Source organism: Octopus sinensis, linkage group LG23, assembly GCF_006345805.1.
Source record: "Octopus sinensis linkage group LG23, ASM634580v1, whole genome shotgun sequence".
Classification (NCBI taxonomy): domain Eukaryota; kingdom Metazoa; phylum Mollusca; class Cephalopoda; order Octopoda; family Octopodidae; genus Octopus; species Octopus sinensis.
In genome coordinates this window covers 4,873,480-4,899,801 of record NC_043019.1, presented here as the reverse complement: position 1 = coordinate 4,899,801, position 26,322 = coordinate 4,873,480, and the positions used below count along the sequence as shown (strand labels likewise).

Genomic DNA, 26,322 nt, shown 5'->3' with positions numbered 1-26,322 from the left:
TTTTTTTCCATTTTAATGCATTTTTCGCTATTATATAAGGGAAGTAACTCTCTAAAAATGTCTACGATGAGTCAACGATTTAAAAAAAAATTTACCATCATTTTTTTTCCATTTTTAATGCATTTTTTTGCTATTTTTGGCTATAACTCTCTAAAAATGCTTATATAGTTATTTCCCTTACAAACCCGAGCAATACTGCTAGTATAATGATAAAATATTTCGTTTTTGGATTTGGTTTGCAAGATTCTTTATATGAGTTTGTGTGTTGAAGCATATTCTGTTGTGTCTGGGGAAAGTCATTTTCATTTTGTTCCTTTATTATATAACACACTCACCGGTAAAATTTCCTCTTTTTTCTTATGTTTATTTTCCTAATATTTTCGTTGCGTCTTGCAGCCTTTTCAATAGTTTTGACTTCAAAACTATTGAAAAATATTGAAAAGGTTGCAAGACGCAACGAAAATATTAGGAAAATAAAAATAAGAAAAAAGTGGAACTTTTATCAGTGAGTGTGTTATATTATAAGGCACAAAAAGAAAATGACTCTCCCCAGACACAACAGAATAATAATAAAAGTTAATAAATAAATACTATCATTAACTTTTAATTGTGGTACAAGCACTTTGCTATACTCTTTTACTCTTTTTACTCTTTTACTTGTTTCAGTCATTTGACTGTGGCCATGCCGGAGCACCGCCTTTAATCGAGCAACTCGATCACGGGACTTATTCTTTGTAAGCCCAGTACTTATTCTATCGGTCTCTTTTGCCGAACCACTAAGTGATGGGGACATAAACACACCAGCATCGGTTGTCAAGCAATGCTAGGGGGACAAACACAGACACACAAACACACATGCATAGATATATATATATACATATATACGACGGGCTTCTTTTCAGTTTCCGTCTACCAAATCCACTCACAAGGCTTTGGTCAGCCCGAGGCTATAGTGGAAGACACTTGCCCAAGGTGCCACGCAGTGGGACTGAACTCGGAACCATGTGGTTGGTAAACAAGCTACTTACCACACAGCCACTCCTGCGCCTATGTTAATTTTCAGTTATTTATTAAAAAAAGAAAGTCATTACAAAATAGTTTCGTGGGCTGCCGGTTGCACATTGCTGTTCTAACAGGGTGTCAATGCCTGATAGAAGTCTCACCTTTTCTAGTGTAGAGAGGTGAGTTTGGGATCCAGAATGCACAGAGCCAGAACAGATCCTACAAGGCATCTGATCCAATGCACTAACAAACTTGTTAATACACACTGCTCTGTACTGCTTTTTTTACTTGTGCTTTTGTTTTTGTTTTTTGGTATGGATGGTGGTGGTGGTGGTGATTAACAAAGTTGGTTTCAAACCGTTGAATAAGTACCACAAATTATTCTATCCGATGCTCTGATGACTTGACCAATTGTTGCCCTATACACAGTACACAAACCCAATTTTGAACCCAGTTTGAACCTTGGCATCATCCCCAAATTGCTCCTGCCCCATTTCACGAAATTACTTTAGCTTTGAGAAAACTTGCCCTGTCACAGACAAGACCCTAAAATTAGAGTGATCCCGAGGATTTTTAAAGAGACAAATTGGCTTTTCAAGAATTTAAAGGAACAGGGATAAAAAAAAAGGGGGGGGGGTAATAAAAAAACAGAATTTAAGGGAATTTAATTAAAAACAGAAAATGCAAAATATTAAAAAAATTCTAAACAAATATTTTTGAATGTAAAATCTTTTTAAATACTTTATACAGATGTACAGTTGTTGATTTTTATATACACAAATACAGTCTATATACAAATTGTTGCTAGGTTTCATTAACGATCAGATCATTATCAAACACCTCATTAATGTCCTATTTGATTAAATAAAACCTGTCTTTGAATTTGGTATAACTTTTTGGCTTCATTATAGATTCTGTAGTCGGCGTGCAAAGCTTTTTGAACAGTGGCGCTCTGTTTGAGAAGGAACACTTCTTGCTTGTCTAAAGTTTCTTTGCTTTGATCTACCGTGTAGGCCCTGTTGTTATTGCTAAGTTCTTCTTGGAAGGTCAGAGAGGAATCGTGGCATTTAGAAAATGGTAACCGGTAAACATGTTCAAACATTTTGACGGAGGCAGAGTAATCATCGACGTGACCCACAACTGAAAACCACTGGTCAAGATGCTTTCCAACGTAGTTGAGAGCTTCTGTAATCTCAGCATTCGATAAGGAATCAAAATAAAGCTTTTGTTTGTACCAACAGGGGAGCTTGTTACTATTTTGGACTGCTGTGAGAGAACTGTTCACTTCTATGTCGCAAAAGTCAGGTTTGAACAATAACTGGCGGAAGAACAAGCTTCCCTGGTGGACTGCCCAATCGTGGACGGAAACTTTGTTGGCATTCACTACACTGCAGAGTTCATCGCTGATGGCATCCTTACAGTAATGGTAGGTCGAGATGGCTCGCTCTATTGGATCTTGGAGCATTAAAAAATACGAGCATGAACTGGTGAGATTCTCGCACATGCCAAAAGCATAATTTCCATGGTGGATCTTAATCCGGTCATGGAGCATACGCTCGCTGCCTTCAGCCTCTTCCCATGCCCTCCGGTTGCGAATGGACATGAACGGAGACATGGGCAACGAGTGGTCAGTGGCTATGTCGTGAAGACAATCCGAGAATGAACTGCTACTATCGTGAGTATTAGTCATGAAGACAATATTGCTGTGTTGGTAACTGACCGGAGACTTTCTGGTTTGCTGGTGAAAGAAATAGTTTGGCAAAGTGTTGTTTTTTGGTAACCATGGAAATACTCTTTCAACTGTAGATTCCATTAGTTCCTCTTGCAGGACTTTATATACATTGGAATTGTCTTTCAGCCGGCCCAGGGACACCATTATGTTTTGTAATTCAAAAGATTCTTTCCTGAAAGTAAAAAGTAAAAAGTTTTAGGAAATTTTCTTCAAATTTGTTTTATATATATATATATATAATGAACTTATTGTATACAGTGGTGGTGCCCCAGCATGGCCGTGGCCTTCGGGCTAAAACATTTTTAAGGATTTAAGTGCGCAGGTGCACCACAACTTGTCAAAAGTGTGTATAAAGCATATGAAGTAATGTACAAATGTCGGGAAAGCGAACAGTGTATGAGTCAGATACATGCTCGCGTATGGAGGGGAGAAAATCAGGTGTAGTGTTGGCGAATCTCAGGAATAATAATAATAATGAAATTATTGTATACAGTGCTCAGGTGCACCACAACTTGTCAAATAGTGCATATAAAGTATATGCAGTAATGTACAAATGTCTGGGAAGCGAACAGTGTATGAGTCAGATACAAGCTTGCGTATGGAGGGGAGATAATCAGGTGTAGTGTTGGCGAATCTCAGGAAGCATGGAAGTTTTGAAGGATGCAGTGCTCCGACAACAAACAACTGATGCTGGCAGTTTGTTCCATGCTTCAGCAACTCTTAGCATGAAAAACCCTTTATCATTCATATTATTCTGTCAAAAGTAAAGCTTCTTTATTCACATAGTTTTGACTTAATCATGCATCATCTTGTAGCTTTGAGATTTTGAGGAGGTAACCACTAATTTTTAGAATGATATTGGGATCTTTTCGGTTTGAACAGCAGTTTTTAACATAATTTCTAGGTAACTAAAAAATTTGAAACTTCGTATACAGGTAGAATGTGTTTATAAAACATCTTTTTCTCTTGGTTTTATTGAGAAAATTCTATAGTTTGTAAGATATTTGTTGTTTTTTTTTCTTCAATTTCTGTAATTTCAACCAGTCAGTGACGTCTATTGAGGTAAAAAAAACATTCTGTGCCGTATGAATATGTCCCTCGTTTAAGAAACAGATTGGGTTTATTTACATTTGTGAAGAAAAAAAGATACCCTACCCCCACCCCTAACCCTAAAAGATATTGAAATGCAATAGATCGATTCTAGGGTCATAATTATGGGTGACAATTTCATATGACACCGCTAGAAAAAACTGCCGTTCAAACCGAAAAGATCCTGATATTGTAGAGTTGGTGTGAGAGACCAGATCTGACCAATTTGAACATAAAACTTGTAAAATATTTTGGCTGGATATGGCCGGTTTAAATGCTAAAGGATTAAAACAATTTCTTTATTCCAAACAAGTCATTATATTGGGTTGTCCGGAAAGTTCTTGCCGATTTTTAAAGGAAAGAAAAAGGTCGATAAATACTTGCCATTACTTTTTTAATCAACCAAATATGAACCATTTTGTTGCACAATGCATCTCCATCTTTCCTTTAACTTGAAAATACCCTCTTCCCAAAATTGAGGTGTCTGAGAGGGTAAGTCGAAAAGGTAAGCTACTATAAATCGGCACGAACTTTCCGGACAACCCAATATTTATTACAGCTTCAACAATTAAGACATTTGTAAAGTAAAGACACAAGATGGGCCTTACTCTCACTTCTACAGAAAAGGGGCTACTTGCTAAACTTGCTGAAGCTATCCTGTTGTACTTCTGAATTAAGGGGCCCAATTCTTCTCCCTTTGACATACTCCTTTCATGGCTGAAAGATTAGGGGTAGAATCAAACCAGTACTGATCAAGCAAAGGCCTTCTAGCCATGACCATCTCAGTAGTTTTTCCAGTATTGTATATCCCCGTCTACAATATCCAACATGTCATTCTTTTAATCTTTCTAAAGATGTGAGGGTAATTCAAGGGGTGATTTGCTGTTGTTTCTAGTACAATGAGCAATAACATCGTGACTCTCTCTTTAGCTTGTTTTCAAATACCCCTTAAGGTAAACCCACGGAAAGATTTGATTTCACTACTGCATTAGCGCCGCTCCGACTGGCCTCTGTGCTGGTGGCACGTAAAAAGACACCAACTGATTGTGGCCGTTGCCAGATTCGCCTGGCACATAAAAGGCACCCACTACACTCACGGAGTTAGGAAGGTCATCCAGCTGTAGAACCTTGTGTCAAAATTTGAGGCCAATATTGATATACCTATTTCTTTACTACCCACAAGGGGCTAAACACAGAGGACAAACAAGGACAGACAAACGGATTAAGTTGATTATATCGATCCCAGTACGCAACTGGTATTTAATTTATTGACCCCAAAAGGATGAAAAGCAAAGTTGACCTCAGCGGAATTTGAACTCAGAACGTAAAGACAGACGAAATACCTATTTCTTTACTACCCACAAGGGGTTAAACACAGAGGGGACAAACCAGGACAGACAAACAGATCAAGTCGATTATATCGGCCCAGTGCATAACTGGTACTTATTTAATCGACCTCGAAAGGATGAAAGGCAAAGTCAACCTCGGCAGAATTTGGACTCAGAACGTAACGGCAGATGAAATACTGCTAAGCATTTTGCCCGGCGTACCAATGTTTCTTCCAGGTATATTGATATACCTTTAATCACTTTTAACCAAGGTCACCAGTCCTGGTAATCCCTTTCCATTACACTCAAATTATGAAAATAGAACTAGCCCCTAAATTTACCAAACCCTTCAATCTCTCTAAGGATAAATCCCAATTTTAGCAAACATATTTGAGTGTCTCATTCTAAAAGAAGGATGATCTTTTCTGACAGATAAAAAGCTGTAAACACCTAAAAATAAACATTTGTTTTTAAAACCCCTTTAAGCATTCAGATTATTCTAACCGTGCCCAGTGGCATGTTAGGCCTCACAGAGGAAATTACGAAGACTGAGACATCTGAGATATGCTGTGACTGTGAAGACCCGACAAATGAAGTGAGTTCATGGCTCGCAGGACGGCCTGCTGTGCTAACCTTGGATTGTAGAGTGACCCGCTGTTCTTGAGGAGACCTATTGAGTCAAGTACATCAACACCAACATCAAAATAAAAATCAAACAGAAATTGCAGTTAAGATACCCGTGCCAGAGGCATGTAGAGGGCACCATCCGAGTGTGACTGAGGCCAGCACCGTCTCACAGACGTCCACGTCGGTGATACGTAAAGGACACCAACCGATCGTGGCTGTTTGCTAGCCTCCTATGGCCCTTGTGCCGGTGGCACGTAAAAAGCACCTACTACAGTGGAGTGGTTGGCATGAGGAAGGGCATCCAGCTGTAGAAATCCTGCCAGATCAGACTGGAGCCTGGTGCAGCCTCCTGGCTTCCCAGACCCCGGTCGAACCGTCCAACCCATGCTAGCATGGAAAACGGACGTTAAATGATGATGATGATGTAACACTTATTTATTCATATTGTTTTTAAATTTATCCTGCATTCTCTTGTAACCTTGAGATTTTGATTAAGTGACTGTAATTTTTGGACTCACTCTACTGGATGGGCACTGTTAGTGTGCATGCATGACAGCACAAATGATTTAAGAAAACTGAGATCTCTTTGGTTTGAACGGCAGTTTTTTCTAGCGGTGTCATATGAAATTGTCACCCATAATTATGACCCTAGTATCGATCTATTGCATTTCAATCTGTTTTACGGTTAGGGGTGGGGGAAGGGTATCTTTTTTTCTTTGCAAATGTAAATAAACCCAATCTGTTTCTTAAACGAGGGACATTTTCATATGGCACAGAATGTTTTTTTTTACCTCAATAGACGTCAGTGATTGGTTGAAATTTCAGAAATTGAAGAAAAAACAACAACAAATATCTTACAAACTATAGTATTTTCTCAATAAAGCCAAGAGAAAAAGATGTTTTATAAACACATTCTACCAGTATACGAAGTTTAAAAGTGTTTAGTTACGTGGAAATTATTTTAAAAAACTGCCGGTCAAACTGAAAAGATCCGAAAACTGTGTATAAGGGGCATCAGATGTTGGGAAGACAGAGGAAAATGTATATATATATATATATATATATATATATATATATGTGTGTGTGTGTGTGTTTGTTCCCCCATCACTGCTTGACAACTGGTGTTGATGTGTTTATGTCTCCGTAACTTAGCAGTTCAGTAAAAGGGATTGATAGAATAAATACTAGGGTTAAAAAATTAAATCCTGGGGTCGATTTATTCGACTAAAACCCTTCAAGGCGGTGCTCCAGCATGGCTGCAGTCAAATGACTGAAACAAGTAAAAGAGCAAGCATAAGCAAATCTCTGCACACACAACAAAAGAATTAGCGGGAATGTTGGACCCTATCCAAATAAAAGACTACTTGACTAATTAGTATTGTTTACCAACATAACTTGACTCCTTCCTTGTCTCCTTTCTCAACTACCGACTGCTACAGCTGGCCTCGTGCCACGTATACAACCAGGCACCTCTCACTCGCTCATCTTTCCTCTCAACCACCTACACAGGCATCCGCTCCCCCATCTGCCTTGCAACAAATGTTCAAGAATGCAAACTGCGGTGCCATCCCAGCAGCCTTGCAGAGCAGAGTCTGCAAATGCATGGGTAACAGTTTAAAAAAAACAAAAACAGACCCCCCCCCCCCGGGCAACCACTTTCTAGAGCATAATAATCGTAAAAGCAGGTGTTGATTGTTATTATGTGCAACTGCAGTTTTGCAGGTGTGAAGACTATTAACATAATTGCACCTGTGTTAGGTGTGTATGTACATTACATACAATCGGCGCAGGAGTGGCTGCGTGGTAATTAGCTTGCTAACCAACCACATGGTTCCGGGTTCAGTCCCACTGCGTGGCACCTTGGGCAAGTATCTTCTACTATAGCCTCGGGCCGACCAAAGCCTTGTGAGTGGATTTGGTAGATGGAAACTGAAAGAAGCCCGTCGTATATATGTATATATATATATATATGCGTTGTGTATTTGTGTGTCTGCGTTTGTCCCCCTAGCATTGCTTGACAACCGTGCTGGTGTGTTTATGTCCCCGTTACTTAGCGGTTCGGCAAAAGAGACCGTAGAATAAGTACTGGGCTTCCAAAAGAATAAGTCCCGGGTCGATTTGCTTGATTAAAGGCGGTGCTCCAGCATGGCCGCAGTCAAATGACTGAAACAAGTAAAAGAGTAATTGCATTTTGCATGCGTGAGAGTTATGCAGCTGCACACATAAAAAAGTACAATGTCCTGAAACTATGCTGTTATTCAAAGTGGCTAGAAATAGCAGTCAAACTTTCCTCAAATGTCACCCAACCTATCTCTGAAAAAAAAAGATTTTTTTCGTGTGTTCACAGCATCTTACTTTGGTATTAGGTTTCAACATACTCTCTCTTTTACTCTTTTACTTGTTTCAGTCATTTGACTGCGGCCATGCTGGAGCACCGCCTTTTAGTCGAGAGCAAATCGACCCCGGGACTTATTCTTTGTAAACCCAGTACTTATTCTATCGTTCTCTTTTGCCGAACCGCTAAGTGATGGGGACGTCAACACACCAGCATCAGTTGTCAAGCAATGCTAGGGGGACAAACACACACATACATATATATATACATATACATATATACGACGGGCTTCTTTCAGTTTCCGTCTACCAAATCCACTCACAAGGCATTGGTCAGCCCGGGGCTATAGCAGAAGACACTTGCCCAAGATGCCACGCAGTGGGACTGAACCCGGAACTATGTGGTTGGTTAGCAAGCTACTTACCACACAGCCACTCCTGCTTCACTTGTGTAAGATTTGTTTTACTAAACATCTGAAATAGAAAATGTGGCTGTACTGAAAGGATGGAAGATTTCATTTACAGCTGAGGCTGGGAAATGGTTAGAGATGCAGATGGAATTCCTTCTCCATCTACAAGCTGACAGGTAACAGAGACAATGTGTAGGATGTGTGTATGGATGTAAGGTGGAAAGTAGATATATATTTATTTCTTTACTGACCACAAGGAGCTAAACATAGGGGGGACAAACAAGGACAGACAAAGGGATTAAATCGATTATATCGACCCCAATGCGTAACTGGTACTTTCGACCCTGGGCGAAATGCGTAGCCGTATTTCGTCTGTCATTACGTTGTGAGTTCAAATTCCGCCGAGGTCGACTTTACCTTTCATCCTTTCGGGGTTGATAAATTAAGTACCAGTTACGCACTGGAGTCGATGTAATCGACTTAATACCTATGTCTGTCCTTGTTTGTCCCCTCTGTGTTTAGCTCCTTGTGGGTAGTAAAGAAATAGGTACTTTCGACCCTGGCGGAAATTGAACTCAGAACGTAACGGCAGACGAAATATCGCTAAGCATTTCGCCCGGCGTGCCAACGTTTCTGCCAGATCGCAGAAAGTAGATATAGCAGAGTGGGTGTTGGGTGGGAGGTAAATATGATAGAAATTTGGTGTTGGGTGTAGATGTAGCAAGACTGTGACACACACCCACACACGGTCTAGTGGTTAGAGCAGCGGACTCGCAGTCGAGGGATCGTGGGTTCGAATCTCAGACCGGGTGATGTGTGCGTGCTTATGAGCGAAACACCTAAGCTCCACGTGGCTCCAGCAGAAGGCAATGGCAAACTTCTGCTGACTCTTTCGCCACAACTTTCTCTCACTCTTTCCTCCTGCATCTTGCAGCTCACCTGCGATGGACTGGCATCCCGTCCAGGTGGGGAACCTATACACCCACACACACACATGAATCTTTTAGCTTTCACTTGTTTCAGTCATTACATTGCAGCTTTGCTGGGGCACCACCTCGAAGAATTAGCCTCAGTACTTATTCTATTGGTCTCTTTTGCTGAACTGCTATGGTACAGGGATGCAAACACACCAACACTGGTTGTCAAACAGTGATGAGGGACACACGCACATAAAATGATGGGCTTCTTTCAGTTTCTGCCTAACAAACCACTGATAAGGCTCTGGTCAAGCTGAGACTATATAGTAATAGTGGTTCTCAGCTTGGGTCCATATGGCCTCTGAGGGTCCACATAAGATTTTTAGGGGTCTACACAATAGAATTTTAAGGGCCCCTGAAAAAACTTTGCTTAAGATGTATTGCAAGAAACAGCTAGGTCCCTTTCTATGTTTTACATAGATCAACCTGCACAAGGGTATTTTGAAAGGGTCCCTTTCATAGATCAACCTACACAAGGGTATTTTGAAAGGAGTTTCAATAAAACTTGTCTTTAAACACAGATTAGCTATGGGGGTCCACTAGAATAAAATACTAATCAAAAGGGTCCAGAGTGGCTGTGTGGTACGTAGCTTGCTTACCAACCACATGGTTCCAGGTTCAGTCCCAGTGTGGCACCTTGGGGGCAAGTCTCTTCTACTATAGCTTCGAGCTGACCAAAGCCTTCTGAGTGGATTTGGTAGATGGAAACTGAAAGAAGCCCGTCGTATATATACTCTTTTACTTGTTTCAGTCATTTGACTGTGGCCATGCCGGAGCACGTCAACCCCCATAACTTATTCTTTTGGTCTCTTTTGCTGAACCGTTAAGTTACGGGAATGTAAATACAGCATCAGTTATCAAGCGATGTTGGGGGGACAAACACAGACACACACACACACATATATTATATATATATATATATATATATATATATATATACATATATACGACAGGCTTCTTTCAGTTTCCGTCTACCAAATCCACTCACAAATATTGGTCGGCCCGAGGCTATAGTAGAAGACACTTACCCAAGGTGCCACACAGTGGGACTGAACCCGGAACCATGTGGTTGGTAAGCAAGCTACTTACCACACAGCCATATATATAATTATATATATGTCTGCGTTTGTCCCCCCAACATCGCTTGACAACCGATGCTGGTGTGTTTATGTCCCAGTAACTCAGCAGTTCAGCAAAAGTGACTGATAGAATAAGTACTAGGCTTACAAAGAATAAGTCCTGGGGTCGATTTGCTCAACGAAAGGTGGTGCAAATGACTGAAACAAGTAAAAGAGAGATAATAAAATGGTTGAGAACTCCTGCAATAGTAGAAGACATTTCCCCAAGGTGCCATGCAGTGGGACTGAACCAGCAATCATGTGGTTGGAAAGCAAACCTCTTACCACACACAGCCATGCCTGCATATTTGTATAGTAATACTGGTGGAGGCGCAATGGCCCAGTGGTTAGGGCAGCGGACTCGCGGTCGTAGGATTGCAGTTTCGATTCCCAGACCGGGCGTTGTGAGTGTTTGTTGAGCGAAAACACCTAAAGCTCCACGAGGCTCCGGCAGGGGATGGTGGTGATCCCTGCTGTACTCTTTCACCACAACTTTCTCTCACTCTTACTTCCTGTTTCTGTTGTACCTGTATTTCAAAGGGCCGGCCTTGTCACACTCTGTGTCACGCTGAATATCCCCGAGAACTACGTTAAGGGTACACGTGTCTGTGGGGTGCTCAGCCACTTACACATTAATTTCACGAGCAGGCTGTTCCGTTGATTCGGAACAACCAGAACCCTTGTCATCGTAACCGACGGAGTGCTTCCAATAGTAATACTGGTAGATCAGTCAAACTATCAGGTGATACTAAATTAATTTACCTTGCAACATAATTTAAATAATTGCTTGGTCACAATCAAAGTAAATTCACAACTTTTGATTATCTTTTATCTTTTGTGCCAGTCATTAGACTGTGGCCATGCTGGGGCACTGCCTTGAAATTTTAGTTGAACGCATCCACCCCAGCACTTATATTTCTATCGATAGATTTTGTAGAATCGCTAAGTTATAGGATGTAAACTTATCAACACCGGTTGTCAAGCAGTGGCAGGGAACAAAAACAGACACACACACACATATATCTCTTTACTCTTTTACTCGTTTCAGCCATTTGACTGCGGCCATGCTGGAGCACCGCCTTTAATCGAGCAACTCGACCCCGGGACTTATTCATTTGTAAGCCCAGTACTTATTCTATCGGTCTCTTTTACCGAACCGCTAAGTAACAAGGACATAAATACACCAGCATCAGTTGTCAAGCAATGCTAGGGGGACAAACACAGACAAACACGCATATATATATATATATATATATATATATATATACACACACATATATATACATACACACATACATATACACACACAAGGCTTTGGTCAGCCCTAGGCGTAGGCATGGCTGTGTGGTCAGAAGATTGCTTCACAAACACACAGTCCGGGTTCAGTCCCTGTGCATGGCACCTTAGGCAAGTGTCTTCTACTATAACCTCGGGCCAACCAAAGCCTTGTGAGCGGATCTGGTAGACGGAAACTGAGAGAAGCCTGCCGTGTGTGTGTGTGTGTTTGTCCCTCACCACAACTTGTTGGTGTTTACGTATCGGTAACTTAGCAGTTGGGCAAATCGATAGAATAAGAATCAGGCTTAAAAAAAAAGGAACGGGGTCGATTCATTCGACTAAAAATTCTTCAAGGCGGTGCCCCAGCATGGCCGCAGTCTAATGATTGAAACGAGTAAATGATATAAAAGAGAGTAAATTATTAAGAATTTAGGAGAAACAATACTATTGTGTTTAAGGGGAGATTGTGTGAGTGTGTGTGTGTGTATGAGAGAGAGAGGAAGAGAGTGTGTGTGTGTGTGTACGAGAGAGAGAGAGAGAGGAAGAGTGTGTGAGTGTACGAGAAGAGAGAAAGAGAGAGAGTATGTGTGCATGTACGAGAGAGGGAGAGGAAGAGAGACAGAGAGAGGAAGAGAGTGTGTGTGTGTGTACGAGAGAGAGAGAAAGAGAGAGAGAGTGTGTGTGCGTGTACGAGAGAGGGAGAGGAAGAGAGTGTGCGTGTGTGTACGAGAGAGAGAGAGAGAGGAAGAGAGTGTGTGTGTGTGTGTACGAGAGAGAGAGGAGAGAGGAAGAGAGTGTGTGTGTGTGTGTACGAGAGAGAGTGTGTGTGCGTGTACGAGAGAGAGAGAGAGAGAGGGGAAGAGAGTGTGTGTGTGTGTGTGTGTGTACGAGAGAGAGAGGAAGAGAGAGAGAAAGGAAGAGAGTGTGTGTGTGTGTGTGTACAGGTAGATAGATAAAAGGAGAAAGAATGTGTAAACGCGTAGTTTTAAAATCTCTTATGAGTTTGCATGCTTACGTAAACCTATATAACCCACATTAATATTTTCTCGACAGTTAAGTGTGTATTTACGAGAGTGTAGGTGAAAGAGGGGAGGGGTTCGAATGCCAGATGTGAACGTGGTTGTTTACCGAGACCTGTCAAGCAGGGCTTATAGTATGGCAGGCAGTGAGAGAGAGAGAGAGAAGGAGAGAGAGAGAGAGGGAGAAGGAGAGAGAGAGAGACAGAGAAGGAGAGAAGGCAAGACAGACGTAAACAGCAGTAGTTAGTAGTCGTGGTAGTGGTAGTGACACGATGACATAAAGGGGGAGAGGTTGATGGTGGAGGCGGTGAGTACACAAAAAGATTTTTAAAAAAAACCCCCGCAAAAAACCCCTCCACAAAAAAGGAAAAAAAAAAACACAAACGCAGGGAGAAGGGTTGGCAAGTAGCAATGTCTACAATAAAAGTTTTGGCACTGACACACTCACACAGAGCACTCCCTCACTCTTCCACCCTCGGGAAGTTTATCAGCATACTTGAAAAAAAAAACGACGAAAAAAGAAACAGAGAGTGAAACAGGGGTAGGGAAGTCGGAGTGGAAGCCGATAGCTTCACTACATCGCCACCGCCGCTACAACTCTACATTTGCCCCCTAAACCACCCCGGTAGCTATTCAATGTTGACATCTATTATAGAGCTGGTGTCAAACATTTCAGACACTGCATGTCAGTTTCAGCTCTGTCTGTCTGTCTCTTTCTCTCTCTCCTCTGCCAAATAGAAACTGATTATAGAGGAATGTATCCCTGTCTCGGCTGACACCACCACCACCACCAGCAACACTACTACAACAACAATAACACCATCAACATCGCTATCGTACTATAGTTACCAACATCACGAGTAAGATGGAGTTGAGGAAACGAAAAAAGAAAGAGAAAAAAAATTCGACGTGGGAGCGAAAAAGGAGAGAAGAAAAACCCGAATTTGACCCCGTTTCTTTTTCTCGCACCACTGGACAGAGAAACTCGCCACTTAAAAAGCATTTTGAAGAGATTTGCAAGCAGCAAGCAACAAGGCTGTGTGTGTGTGTGTGTGTGTGTGTACACGCCATCACACTGTCCACACTGGACAGGCCGGGCCAACGAGGACATTTTGTGGTCGTTCACACTACTAAACATAGCAGTCGATTCTCTCACAAATTAAAACTTTGGTGTCATGTAAGAAAAAAAAAAAGAAGAAAAATTTATAGTTGCAGCTGGAAACATCTCCGATCATAGGAGAACTCAATTATGATCCCCCCCACCTGGAGCTAAATAATAACCCAGTAATTTGAAAGATTCTCAGGCTGACCACTAGAACTGCTGGAAATAACAGCCAAATTCTGAAACATACTCTAACTCTTTTACTCTTTTCAGTCATTTGACTGCGGCCATGCTGGAGCACCGCCTTTAGTCGAGCAAATCGACCCCGGGACTTATTTTTTGTAAGCCCAGTACTTATTCTATCGGTCTCTTTTGCCGAACCGCTAAGTGATGGGGACGTAAACACACCAGCATCGGTTGTCAAGCAATGCTAGGGGAACAAACACAGGCACACAAACATATACACACACACACTTATATATATATACATATATACGACAGGCTTCTTTCAGTTTCCGTCTACCAAATCCACTCACAAGGCATTGGTCGGCCTGGGGCTATAGCAGAAGACACTTGCCCAAGATGCCATGCAGTGGGACTGAACCCTACCCCCAAGGGGCTAAACATAGAGGGGACAAACAAGGACAGACAAACGGATTAAGTCGATTATATCGACCCCAGTGCGTAACTGGTACTTAATTTATCGACCCTGAAAGGATGAAAGGCAAAGTCGACCTCGGCGGAATTTGAACTCAGAACGTAACGACAGACGAAATACCTCGCCCGGCGTGCTACCGTTTCTGCCAGCTTGCTGCCATCCTCAAACATACTCTTACCACATTTGAAAAATAGAAAGATCTATCCAGCACAGTCACAAGTCATGAGCCTGCAACAATAACAGAGCCCTCCTATTATAGCCCTCAACCAGGTCAACAGGTCTATCTAGCCCCACAAGCCTGGTGCATTTCACAAATAGTGTTTTGTATAATATTGCATGTAAAGAGTCTGTCTGCAAGTTGCATTGGATAAAAATCTAGATTCTTGAAAATTTAGAAGCTCTGAGAAAATGTGCAATTAATCGTTTTTAAGAGTTAGTCTTGAAGTGGATACAGCTATAAATAATAAGTATAACAATAATATAGGCGTAGGAGTGGCTGTGTGGTTAGTAGCTTGCTTACGATACACATGGTTCCAAGTTCAGTCCCACTGCACGGCACCTTGGGCAAGTGTCTTCTACTATAGCCTCAGGCCGACCAAAACCTTGTGAGTGGATTTGGTAGACGGAAACTGAAAGAAGCCCGTCGTATATATGTATATATATATATATATGTGTGTGTGTGTATGTTTCTGTGTCTGTGTTTGTCCGCCCAACATCGCTTGACAACCGATGCTGGTGTGTTTACGTCTCCATTATTTAGTGGTTTGGCAAAAGTGACCGATAGAATAAGTACTAGGCTTACAAAGAATAATTCCTGGGGTTGATTTGCTTGACTAAAGGCAGTGCTTCAGCATGGCCACAGTCAAATGATTGAAACAAGTAAAAGAGTAAAAAAAAAAAAAAGTATTTTAGGTCAAAAAAACCCTTAGATGGTGAAAAGGTCAAAGGCTATCCAAAGGATGCCAACCTGCATTTTCTGTGCCCATGATGGATGTACTAACCATTGCACAAAACGTTTGGCCTCTCCTCCATCCATTCAGAAATGCTGCATCCACTTAGAGCAATGATTCATAACCAGAGTCCACATGATCCTTGGAGGATCCACATAAGATTTTGGTGTTAAAATTTGCGCAACAAATTGGTTATACTTCAACAATACAGGCGCAGGAGTGGCTGTGTGGTAAGTAGCTTGCTTACCAACCACATGGTTCCGGGTTCAGTTCCACTGCGTGGCATCTTGGGCAAGTGTCTTCTGCTATAGCCTCGGGCCAACCAAAGCCGTGTGAGTGGATTTGGTAGACGGAAACTGAAAGAAGCCTGTCGTATATATGTATATATATATATATGTGTGTGTGCATGTTTGTGTGTCTATGTTTGTCCCCCTAGCATTGCTTGACAACCGATGCTGGTGTGTTTACGTCCCCGTCACCTAGTGGTCCGGCAAAAGAGACCGATAGAATAAGTACTGGGTTACAAAGAATAAGTCCCAGGGTCGATTTGCTTGACTAAAGGCGGTGCTCCAGCATGGCTGCAGTCAGATGACTGAAACAAGTAAAAGAGTAATACACAAAATATCTTAACTCTTTGGCATTTAAACCAACCATATCTGGTCCAAATAGTCTCTTTTATGCTCAAACTTGCCATATCTAGCATCTCATACCTACCCTACAATGTCATTCTAAAAATAAACAATTACATCTTCAAAATCTCTAAGGTACAAGATAATACATAATTAATTTAAAAAAAAAATTGAGGCGCAGGCATGGCTGTGTGGTAAGTAGCTTGCTAACCAACCACATGGTTCCGGGTTCAGTCCCACTGCGTGGCACCTTGGGCAAGTGTCTTCTGCTATAGCCTTAGGCCAGCCAAAGCCTTGTGAGTAGATTTGGTAGATGGACACTGAAAGAAGGCCATCGTGTGTGTATATATATATTATATATATATATATATATAATATATATATATGTACGTGTGTGTATATGTTTGTGTGTCTGTGTTTGTCCCCCCCACCATTGCTTGACAACCGATGCTGGTGTGTGTTTACGTTCCTGTAACCTAGTGGTTCGGCAAAACTGACTGATAGAATAAGTACTAGGCTTTCAAAGAATAAGTCCTGGGGTCGATTTGCTCGACTAAAGGCGGTGCTCCAGCATGGCCGCAATCAAATGACTGAAACAAGTAAAAGAGTAAAGCATGACATTTGAAAAAGTAACCTGAATGCTAAAGGGTCCATCTGAATAAAATAGGAATCAAAGGGGTCCATAGATAAAAAAAAAATTACTGAGAAACACTGATATAAAAGGACCGGATCTTTTCACTTTGACCGGCAGATTTTTAAAATAATTCCTTTGTAACTAAACTTTGTATACTGGTAGAATGTGTTTATAAAACATCTTTTTCTCTTGGCTTTCTTGAGAAGATTCTGAAGTTTGTAAGCTATTTCTTGTTTAATTTCTTGCATTTCGGCAATTTCAACCAATCAATGACGTCTATGGCAGAAATTGTATTCACCTCAATAGACGTCATTGATTGGTTGAAATTGCCGAAATAGCTTACAAACTACAGAATTTTCGCAAGAAAGTCAAGAGAAAAAGATGTTTTATGTGACACATTCTACCAGTATACGAAGTTTCAAAGTGTTTAGTTACGTGGAAATTATTTTAAAAATCTGCCGTTCAAACCGAAAAGATCTAAAGGACCTAGAACCTACAGGAATAAATACTGCATAGCTGTTGTGGTGGTGAAGATTTCCTCCGAATCAGTCAAAGTGGAGAAAAATTACAGAATCTCAATTATCGATTTGTCTATAAATTCACTGCCACGAGTAAGTACCTTCCTCGAACCTAGAGGTTTGGACAAACAAAGAGAGCAATAACCATGGCCTTTGCAATCCTACAAAGACTGAGCTGAGACCAGTGAGGGTCATGACTGGAATGTCATTGATCAAATGTTTACTCATGTTTCCTTTGCCATAGTCATCATCATTTAGTGTCTGTTTTCTATGCTGGCATGGGTCGGACAATTTGACAAGAGCTGGCCCATTAGAGGGCTGCCCAGGGTTCAATTCTCTGTTTTGGCAGGAGCTCTACAGCAGGATGCCCTTCTTAGAGCCAAACACTTTACAAAGTGTATTGGGGAATTTTTTATGTGGCCCCTATATGGGTGCTTTTGTGTGGAACCAGCAAGGGAGCTTATTGGGGAGGCCATGAAGATTTCCTGTTAGTTTGTTGACACTGTTGGTTGTCAGAATTTTGCAGGTTATCATATGTTATCCATGCAATTAGTCGATGAAATCTCCCTGTTGAGGGTGCTGAAGATTTAAAAAGTAAAAAGGCGCAGGAATGGCTGTGTGGTAAGTAGCTTGCTAACTAACCACATGGTTCCGGGTTCAGTCCCACTGCGTGGCATCTTGGGCAAGTGTCTTCTGCTATAGCCTTGGGCCGACCAATGCCTTGTGAGTGGATTTGGTAGACGGAAACTGAAAGAAGCCTGTCGTATATATGTATATATATATGTATGTGTGTGTGTGTGTGTGTTTGTGTGCCTGTGTTTGCCCCTCTAGCATTGCTTGACAACCGATGCTGGTGTATTTACGTCCCTGTCACTTAGCGGTTCGGCAACAAGAGACCGATAGAATAAGTACTGGGCTTACAAAGAATAAGTCCCGGGGTCGATTTGCTCGACTAAAGGCGGTGCTCCAGCTTGGCTGCAGTCAAATGACTGAAACAAGTAAAAGAGAGAGAGATAGGAGTTACTTCAATATCAGTCAATAGAAAATGTTTGGAAGCACAGAGGAAAGAATCTTTGGTGAAAACATTAATTACATTCTGCAATGATGCCTTCACCTCTTAGAACAGTCAGATATGGTAAGCACCCAACACACTCTGCAAAGTGGTTGGCATTCAGCCATAGAAACCAAGCCAAATCAGATTAGAACCTGGTGCAGTTCTCTTACTTACCAACTCTGATCAAACCATCTGAACCATGCTAGCATGGAAAATGACAGTAAAGGATGATGAAGATGATGATGATCCAACTTAGAGAATTTGTAACTGCCAGTATCCTTCAAGGAGACATCCTAGCTACTTTTTCTCTTTGTGACAATTGAGGACTACATCCTCAGGCAAACTTCTGACTCCCCATATAAGCCAAAGCTTTCACCATTAAGCAGAAGAGATCAAGGTGCTAGCAGACCCAGTATCTCAATGTCCTTGTCTAGCTTGATAACCTTTCCCTTCATATTTCCTCAACTGTGTGATGCACAAAACTCATTAATATCCCTTGAGAATGCTGCAGCCAAAGAATATGGAATACATGACCATCAGTAAAAATGAAAGCCAGCTGCAAAATTGTTCTAACAGCAGACAATTCAAGGAGATAAGTAACTTCAAGTACCTCAGATCTCAATGCTGCAGGCTGAAAGAAACACTTTCTGACATGAAGGCGGTGAGTTGGCAGAAACGTTAGCACGCCAGGCGAAATACTTATCGGTATTTCATCTGCCGTTACGTTCTCAGTTCAAATTCCGCCGAGGTCGACTTTGCCTTTCATCCTTTCGGGGTCGATAAATTAAGTACCAGTTATGCACTGGGGTCGATGTAATCGACTTAATCCCTTTGTCTGTCCTTGTTTGTCCCCTCTATGTTTAGTCCCTTGTGGGTAGTAAAGAAATAGGTATTTCATCTGCCGTTACGTTCTGAGTTCAAATTCCACCGAGGTCGACTTTGCCTTTCATTCTTTCGGAGTCGATAAATTAAGTACCAGTTACGCACTGGGGTTGATGTAATCGACTTAATCCGTTTGTCTGTCCTTTTTTGTCCCCTCTGTGTTTAGCCCCTTGTGGGTAGTAAAGAAATAGGTATTTCATCTGCCGTTACGTTCTGAGTTCAAATTCCACCGAGGTCGACTTTGCCTTTCATTCTTTCGGAGTCGATAAATTAAGTACCAGTTACGCACTGGGGTTGATGTAATCGTCTTAATCCGTTTGTCTGTCCTTGTTTGTCCCCTCTATGTTTAGCCCCTTGTGGGTAGTAAAGAAATAGGTATTTCGTCTGCCGTTACGTTCTGAGTTCAAATTTCGCCGAGGTCGACTTTGCCTTTCATCCTTTCGGGGTCGATTAAATAAATACCAGTTACGCACTGGGGTTGATTTAATCGACTTAATCTGTTTTGTCCCCTCTGTGTGTAGCCCCTTGTGGGTAGTAAAGAAATAAGAAAGAAAGACTTTCTGACATGCAAAAGACAAGCCAAGCTTCAAAACATTTGGCAATCAAGTAATTCAAAGTCAACAAAGCTGCCCTTCCTAGTGACAGCAGAGAGCTGCCTTCTCTAGAAAGTCAAAACCCAGACCTTGAAGAAGGAGCTTCAAGACTGCCTTGATCTCCAACCACTCCTTATTCCACCGATGAACGCAGTAGATATGGGGGCCTAGGTTGGGTTCCAGATCAGCCTTGACTGTCCATCAGCCAGGTTTTTCGTTGTCCACCACATCGCTTTCGCCAACCCTGAAGGGGAGCTGGGGCAATTGCTTCGTAGATGAATTCTCCTGGTTGACGACGGAGGGCATGACCCAGCCAACACAGACGTCTCGTTAGGATGACTTGTTGGAGGGAGGTGATTCTGCACTGGTGTCACACCGAATTGTTGGAGACGAAGTGATGCCATCGGAAGCATTCTAGCTATGGTCATCCTATGTTTAAAGATGTTAGGGCACGAATTGAGTGACTAATCGCTATTTCTAGCAGCTTGAGCAACCATGTAAGGGATACTCTAAATTGGCTCGAATTTGTTTAATTACTGACCAGATCTATGATCAAAGGTTTTCTAGCTACAATAACCATTTCATCTTTTTTCTCCTAAGAAATCAAAGTGAAATTGAAGTCGAAATCAAACTCGGTGACTGGCATCCGTTGCTAGTGGCGCACTAAGAGTACCATACGAGTGAGATCGTTGCCAGAGCAACAACCTGGCCTTCGTGCTGATGGCACGTTAAACACATCATTCGAGTGTGATCGTTACCTATTTCTTTATTACCCACAAGGGGCTAAACAAGGACAGACATAGGTATTAAGTCAATTACATTGACCCCAGTGCGTAACTGGTACTTAATTTATCGACCCCGAAAGGATGAAAAGCAAAGTCGACCTCGGCGGAATTTGAACTCACAACGTAATGCAGATGAAATACTGCTAAGCATTTCGTCCGGCGTGCTAACGTTTCTGCCAGCTCGCTGCTGAGTGCGATCGTTACCGCGTTGCCTTACTAGCACTTGTGCTGGTGGCATGTGAAACATTCGAGCGAGGTCGTCGCCAGTGCCGCTGGACTGGCTCCTGTGCAGGTGGCACATAAAAAGCACCATTTGGGCGTGGCCATTGCCAGTACCGCTAAACTGGCCCTTGTGCCGGTGGCACCTAAAAGCACCCACTACACTCTCGGAGTGGTTGGCGTTAAGAAGGGCATCAAGCTGTAGAAACTCTGCCAGATCAGATTGGAGTCTGGTTCGCCAGACCTCAGTCAAATCGTCCAACCCATGCTAGCATGGAAAGCGGACGTTAAATGATGATGATGAATTTATATAAGTTTATTTAACCCTTTACTAGTCAGAAGACCCTATCAAATAGAATGCTTATATATCTACATTATTTTGAATTACATGTGTTGTTCTGTAGCTTTGAGATTTCAATGAGGAGATTTTTTTTAGTTTAGAAATGACATTTTAGGATAGGTATAAAGAGGCCAGATCTGGCTAATCTTTATATATAAAATTGAAGTTGTGTGTGTGAGACTGTCTCCTCCGATTTAGATTCCTAACTACTCCCACATTTTGCGGTGCAGTTTAACCAAAAGCGGGTATCTTATAGTCGTCATTCATATCAGAGACACACGTATTGTCGGCCACTAAGGGACCTGCTCTAAGTGTAAAATTCCTATTTGCTTCTGTCTAGAAATCAAAGGAAATGACTACTATTCCCTTCCAAACTTTGCTGTTGAGACCTGGACATCAATGCCTTGAAACTGACCTATTTTCCATTACACTTCAGACAGATTCAGCTCTGAGTTGCTGAAGCAGAAATATCGTTATAGCAAATTTTCTGCTAAATACCACAGATTTGCTTGTCACTTTCTTGACCTTAACCACTAGAGCAGGTCCCTTAGTGGCCGACAATACGTGCATCTCTGATCATGAACAGGAGTAGTCGGGGAGTATCATAGCCATGTGTTCAGAGGATTGTTTGATGGGGGGGGGGTTGAATAAATGTAACAAAAAGCAAAGTTTGAAGCCATTTTCCACACTTTCTAAGGGTAAGCAAATAGGAAATAACAGTTGCTCCCCAAGGACAAAAATCGTGTCACACTGCAAAATATTCGGGACGAGTGACAGCTCTAATGCTTGTTTTGACCATTTGATTGTTTAAGACATTCCAGCTATGACTATCCCATTAAGCAATAAGTCAACTAATTGAACAGACTGTTTTGTGAAGAGTGACTTGTAAAGAGTTGGCGATAGGAAATGCATCATACCATAAAACATCACCTCTGAAATTCATGGATCTTTTCGGTTTGAACAGCAGTTTTTTCTAGCGGTGTCATATGAAATTGTCACCCATAATTATGACCCTAGAATCGATCTATTGCATTTCAATCTGTTTTAGGGTTTAGGGTTAGGGTTATGGGTGGGGTGAAGGGTATCTTTTTTTCTTCAGAAATGTAAATAAACCCAATCTGTTTTCTTCAACGAAGGACATATTCATACGGCACAGAATGTTTTTTTTTTTACCTCAATAGACGTCATTGATTGGTTGAAATTGCAGAAATTGAAGAAAAAAACAACAAAAAAATATCTTACAAAGTATAGAATTTTCTCAATAAAGCCAAGAGAAAAAGATGTTTTATAAACACATTCTACCAGTATACGAAGTTTAAAAGTGTTTAGTTGCGTGGAAAATAATTTTAAAAAACTGCCGGTCAAACCGAAAAGATCCAAATTCCTGAAGTTACGATGATGATTAAAAATGGTGAAGAATTATGTAGAGCTGAAGTCAGTCGATGTGTGTGAATTAGAAATAGCCTGGCACCGTCATGAAAAATTAATGAGACATGGGGTAAGGTGGCCGACAGGTCAAGCGTATCTAATGTTCCAATGAAACAACAGGTTGGTTACGGGTGGATTGTCTAAACATAGAGATTGATCTGAGGCAAAACAACGTGTGTGTGCGCGCGTGGATTTCAGCTTTTTTTTTTGCCTATATCTATCTAGGAATGTATTTGTCTTGAGATCGTTTCGTCCCGGGTCAGCTAAAATCAAGCAAAGTGGTTATCTCCCTTCACGACTAAATCAATTTCGTCTTTCGAGGTCAATCAGAGCTTGGGTCAACCGGGAGGGAAACCTCGGTGGTAGTATGACCAAGCAGGGCTATAGTCCAGCAATTAAAACCAGAAAAATTTATATATATATATACAAATTGAGATAGGGGTTGCAAATTCAACCCTCCATGGGATAACATATATCAACCCTAATGTTCTTATGTAGTGGTCTAATAAAGTATATGATTGGGTATTATCTGGTAGTTGATAAATGGTTTAGATGTATTTCCCCATTTTCTTATTTTGTATATATATATATATATGTATATATATATATTTTAAAGGTATGAAATATCTGTGCTACCTTTTAAGTTTCCTCGTGTTCTGTAACCAGTGCGAAAAATCTCAGTGTTTTCATAAACGGTTAATGACTATATATAGGGGAACGGATAAGTCGACTACATCGATCCCCAGTGTAGAACAGGTACTTATTTTATCGACCCCGAACGGATGAAAGACCACTAAGCATATCCTGTAAGCTCGTCGCCTTAGTAAAGTACTATATATTAAAAACTTACGAATGTTAGCAGGTTTTCCTATGCAGGAAAGATTGCATATTAAAACCGAATGCAAAATTTTGTTAGTGTTGAGTTGTTAATTGGAGAAGAAAAACAAAAAATTCGAAGTCCCTGAATTAGCTATACCACACACATATATATATATATATATATACATACATATACTTATATACATACATATATATATATACATATGCATACACATATACATACATATATATACATACATATGCATACACATATACATACATATATATACATACATATGCATACACATATACATACATATATATACTTATATACATACATACATATATATATATATACATACATATATATACTTATATACATACATATATATACTTATATACATACATATATATACTTATATACATACATATATATACTTATATACATACATATATATACTTATATACATACATATATATACTTATATACATACATATATATATATACATACATATGCATACACACACACACACATATATATATATTAGAAAACATGCTGAGGTTCTGGTAGTCACAAAGAAGCCCAAAACAAAATAAATGTTGGAAACTTACCTGTCGAGTTGCCACCGATGGTAGACCCCGGTCAGTAGACAGGCGAGACAAGTGCTTAATGCCAGGAAAAACATCACCATTCCTCCAAATAAAATCCACATGGAGGACTTCTTCCACATGGCAAACTTCATTGTGGAGCCTGAATGCAAAATGATGCTGGACAACGTAGGTTCTTTCTCACAAGTCGATGGTTAGACACTTCTCAGGTTTACTGTATATATTCCTGCTTAAACCATAGCAGAGTTTTGATCAGCAGAGATGAATAAATAATATCAACACTATCCAGAAAAACTCGTTAGTGTGTGTATTTGACTGTCGATATAAAATAACGCCTTGGAACTGTAAAAGTTATTCAAAAGAATAACTTTCATGCGAATAGTATGATGAGGATTTTAAAAAACTTGGTTGGGACACTGGATATGGTGTGTAATGTAGGAGGTTGAGTAGAAAAAAGCTGAAGCTTAGAGGCTCGGGCGAGCATTTATATAACAAGTACTTGCTTCAGCAATGCAGTAGCTGGTATGTTTGTTACAATATCTAATTATAGTTGACTATTCGTTTACAACTTGGTATGTGGGAAGATTGTTCGTTAAAGACGAAGGAGGATAAATAAATAAGAAATGTAAATGTGTAATACGATCCGATCAATTAGAGTTTACAAATGATTCTCATTAGTTTCGTTACATGATCTGTTTCATTATAAATCCAATATTGAAGGCTGGTTAATTGATCGTGGCAAGACCCCCAACAAAATGAGGTTTTTGAAGTGACGGAATGATGGACGGATTGTAGGTAGCACTTGCAGCTTCGATGTTAGTCAGTATAAACAGAGAGGACTCAGGAAAGAGGGCGATCCATGCCAGGCCGTTTGGAATCAGGAAACATTCAGAGGTGGTACACAAGACATCCTTACGCGGTTCTTTAAATCACCAGCAGTAGTAGGAGAGCAATGAAAGCTTGGAAGGAACCTCGAAACACCCATGGAAAAAGTCATGTCTAATTTCGGATAGTCCACTAGATATAGAAGAATTAAAAAAGAAAACAAAAGCAAAACACGAGTAAATAATTTCGGAAGCAAACAAACTGTCGAATGTAGTTGGTGTCAAATTTCCTCCTGTCTTCAGCAATATTAAATTATTGTTAGAATTATTTCTATTTCAGAAAATGAGCAGCAAAATTCGATTAGAAATTTCCTCAAGTATTCTGCATTGGACGTTTCGTAGTAGGGTGAATATGAAATAAGTTGAAATAAAAATAGAAATATTTACATAATTAACAGGAGGAAAATTAATGACTTTTTCTTCTGTTGGTTTGCTATCTTCTCAATAATATGTATATTAAAATAATTTCAATTGTTCTTTTTTTTTTTTTCACCTGCACGACAGGTTGGTATTTGTGTTGTTGATGTTAATTAAAAAAATATAGGGAAGAAAATATGTCCTCCTTTCAAGGTAACAGCAATCGAAATAAAATTGATGCTGGACGGTGGAAAGCTGATGGATGGACGATCAGAAAACAAAATAGTGGTAGTGATATTAAACAAGAACTTACTTCATATAATTGATATTTGCAAAGAAGCCCCAAAACCGAGGTAAATATAATAGTTTTGACGAAATGTTCAATGAGACGGATTCTAAAGTGAAAAGGCGATGTCAACAACTGGATTCGGTTAACAACTGGATTCGGTTGGAAATTAAAGCATAAAAAAAGACGCAAATAAATCTAGAAATAAATTATTTCCTACTTGTCCGGGATCTCTATTGGTGAAGAAAAAAAAACTAATAAAGGATCAACGTGAAAGTATTTTCTGATCAGTGGTTTGCGATGTAATTTAGAGAAACGGAGGGATTAAGTTTACACCTTCCATGGCTTGAGTTAATTTACTTGACTTCTCTCTCTCTCCCCACCTTCCTTTATTACTCTTTCTTTCACTCTCTCCCCTCCCTTTATTACTCTTTTTTTCACTCTCTCCCTCCTCCCTTTATTACTGTTTCTTACTCTCTTTCCCCACCTTGCTTTATTACTATTTCTTTCATTCTCCCTCTCCTCCCTTTATTACTGCTTCTGTCTCTCTCCCTCCTCCCTTTATTACTGTTTCTTTCTCTCTTTCCCCACCTTCCTTTATTACTATTTCTTTCACTCTCCCTCTCCTCCCTTTATAATTGTTTGTCTCTCTCTTCCCCT

At 40.6% G+C, this 26,322-nt stretch overlaps 1 protein-coding gene across 1 annotated transcript; it reads right to left on the bottom strand.

The window, feature by feature from the left end:
* Nucleotides 1-1,713: 1,713 nt before the first annotated feature.
* On the bottom strand, nucleotides 1,714-26,062 carry LOC115223527. The gene is made up of 2 exons (XM_029794160.2): nucleotides 24,139-26,062; nucleotides 1,714-2,906 (listed from the first exon to the last, which is right to left on the bottom strand). Exons 1-2 carry the CDS (start codon nucleotides 24,267-24,269, stop codon nucleotides 1,847-1,849), a joined length of 1,191 nt encoding a protein of 396 aa, XP_029650020.1. The 5' UTR covers nucleotides 24,270-26,062; the 3' UTR covers nucleotides 1,714-1,846.
* Nucleotides 26,063-26,322: the final 260 nt, after the last annotated feature.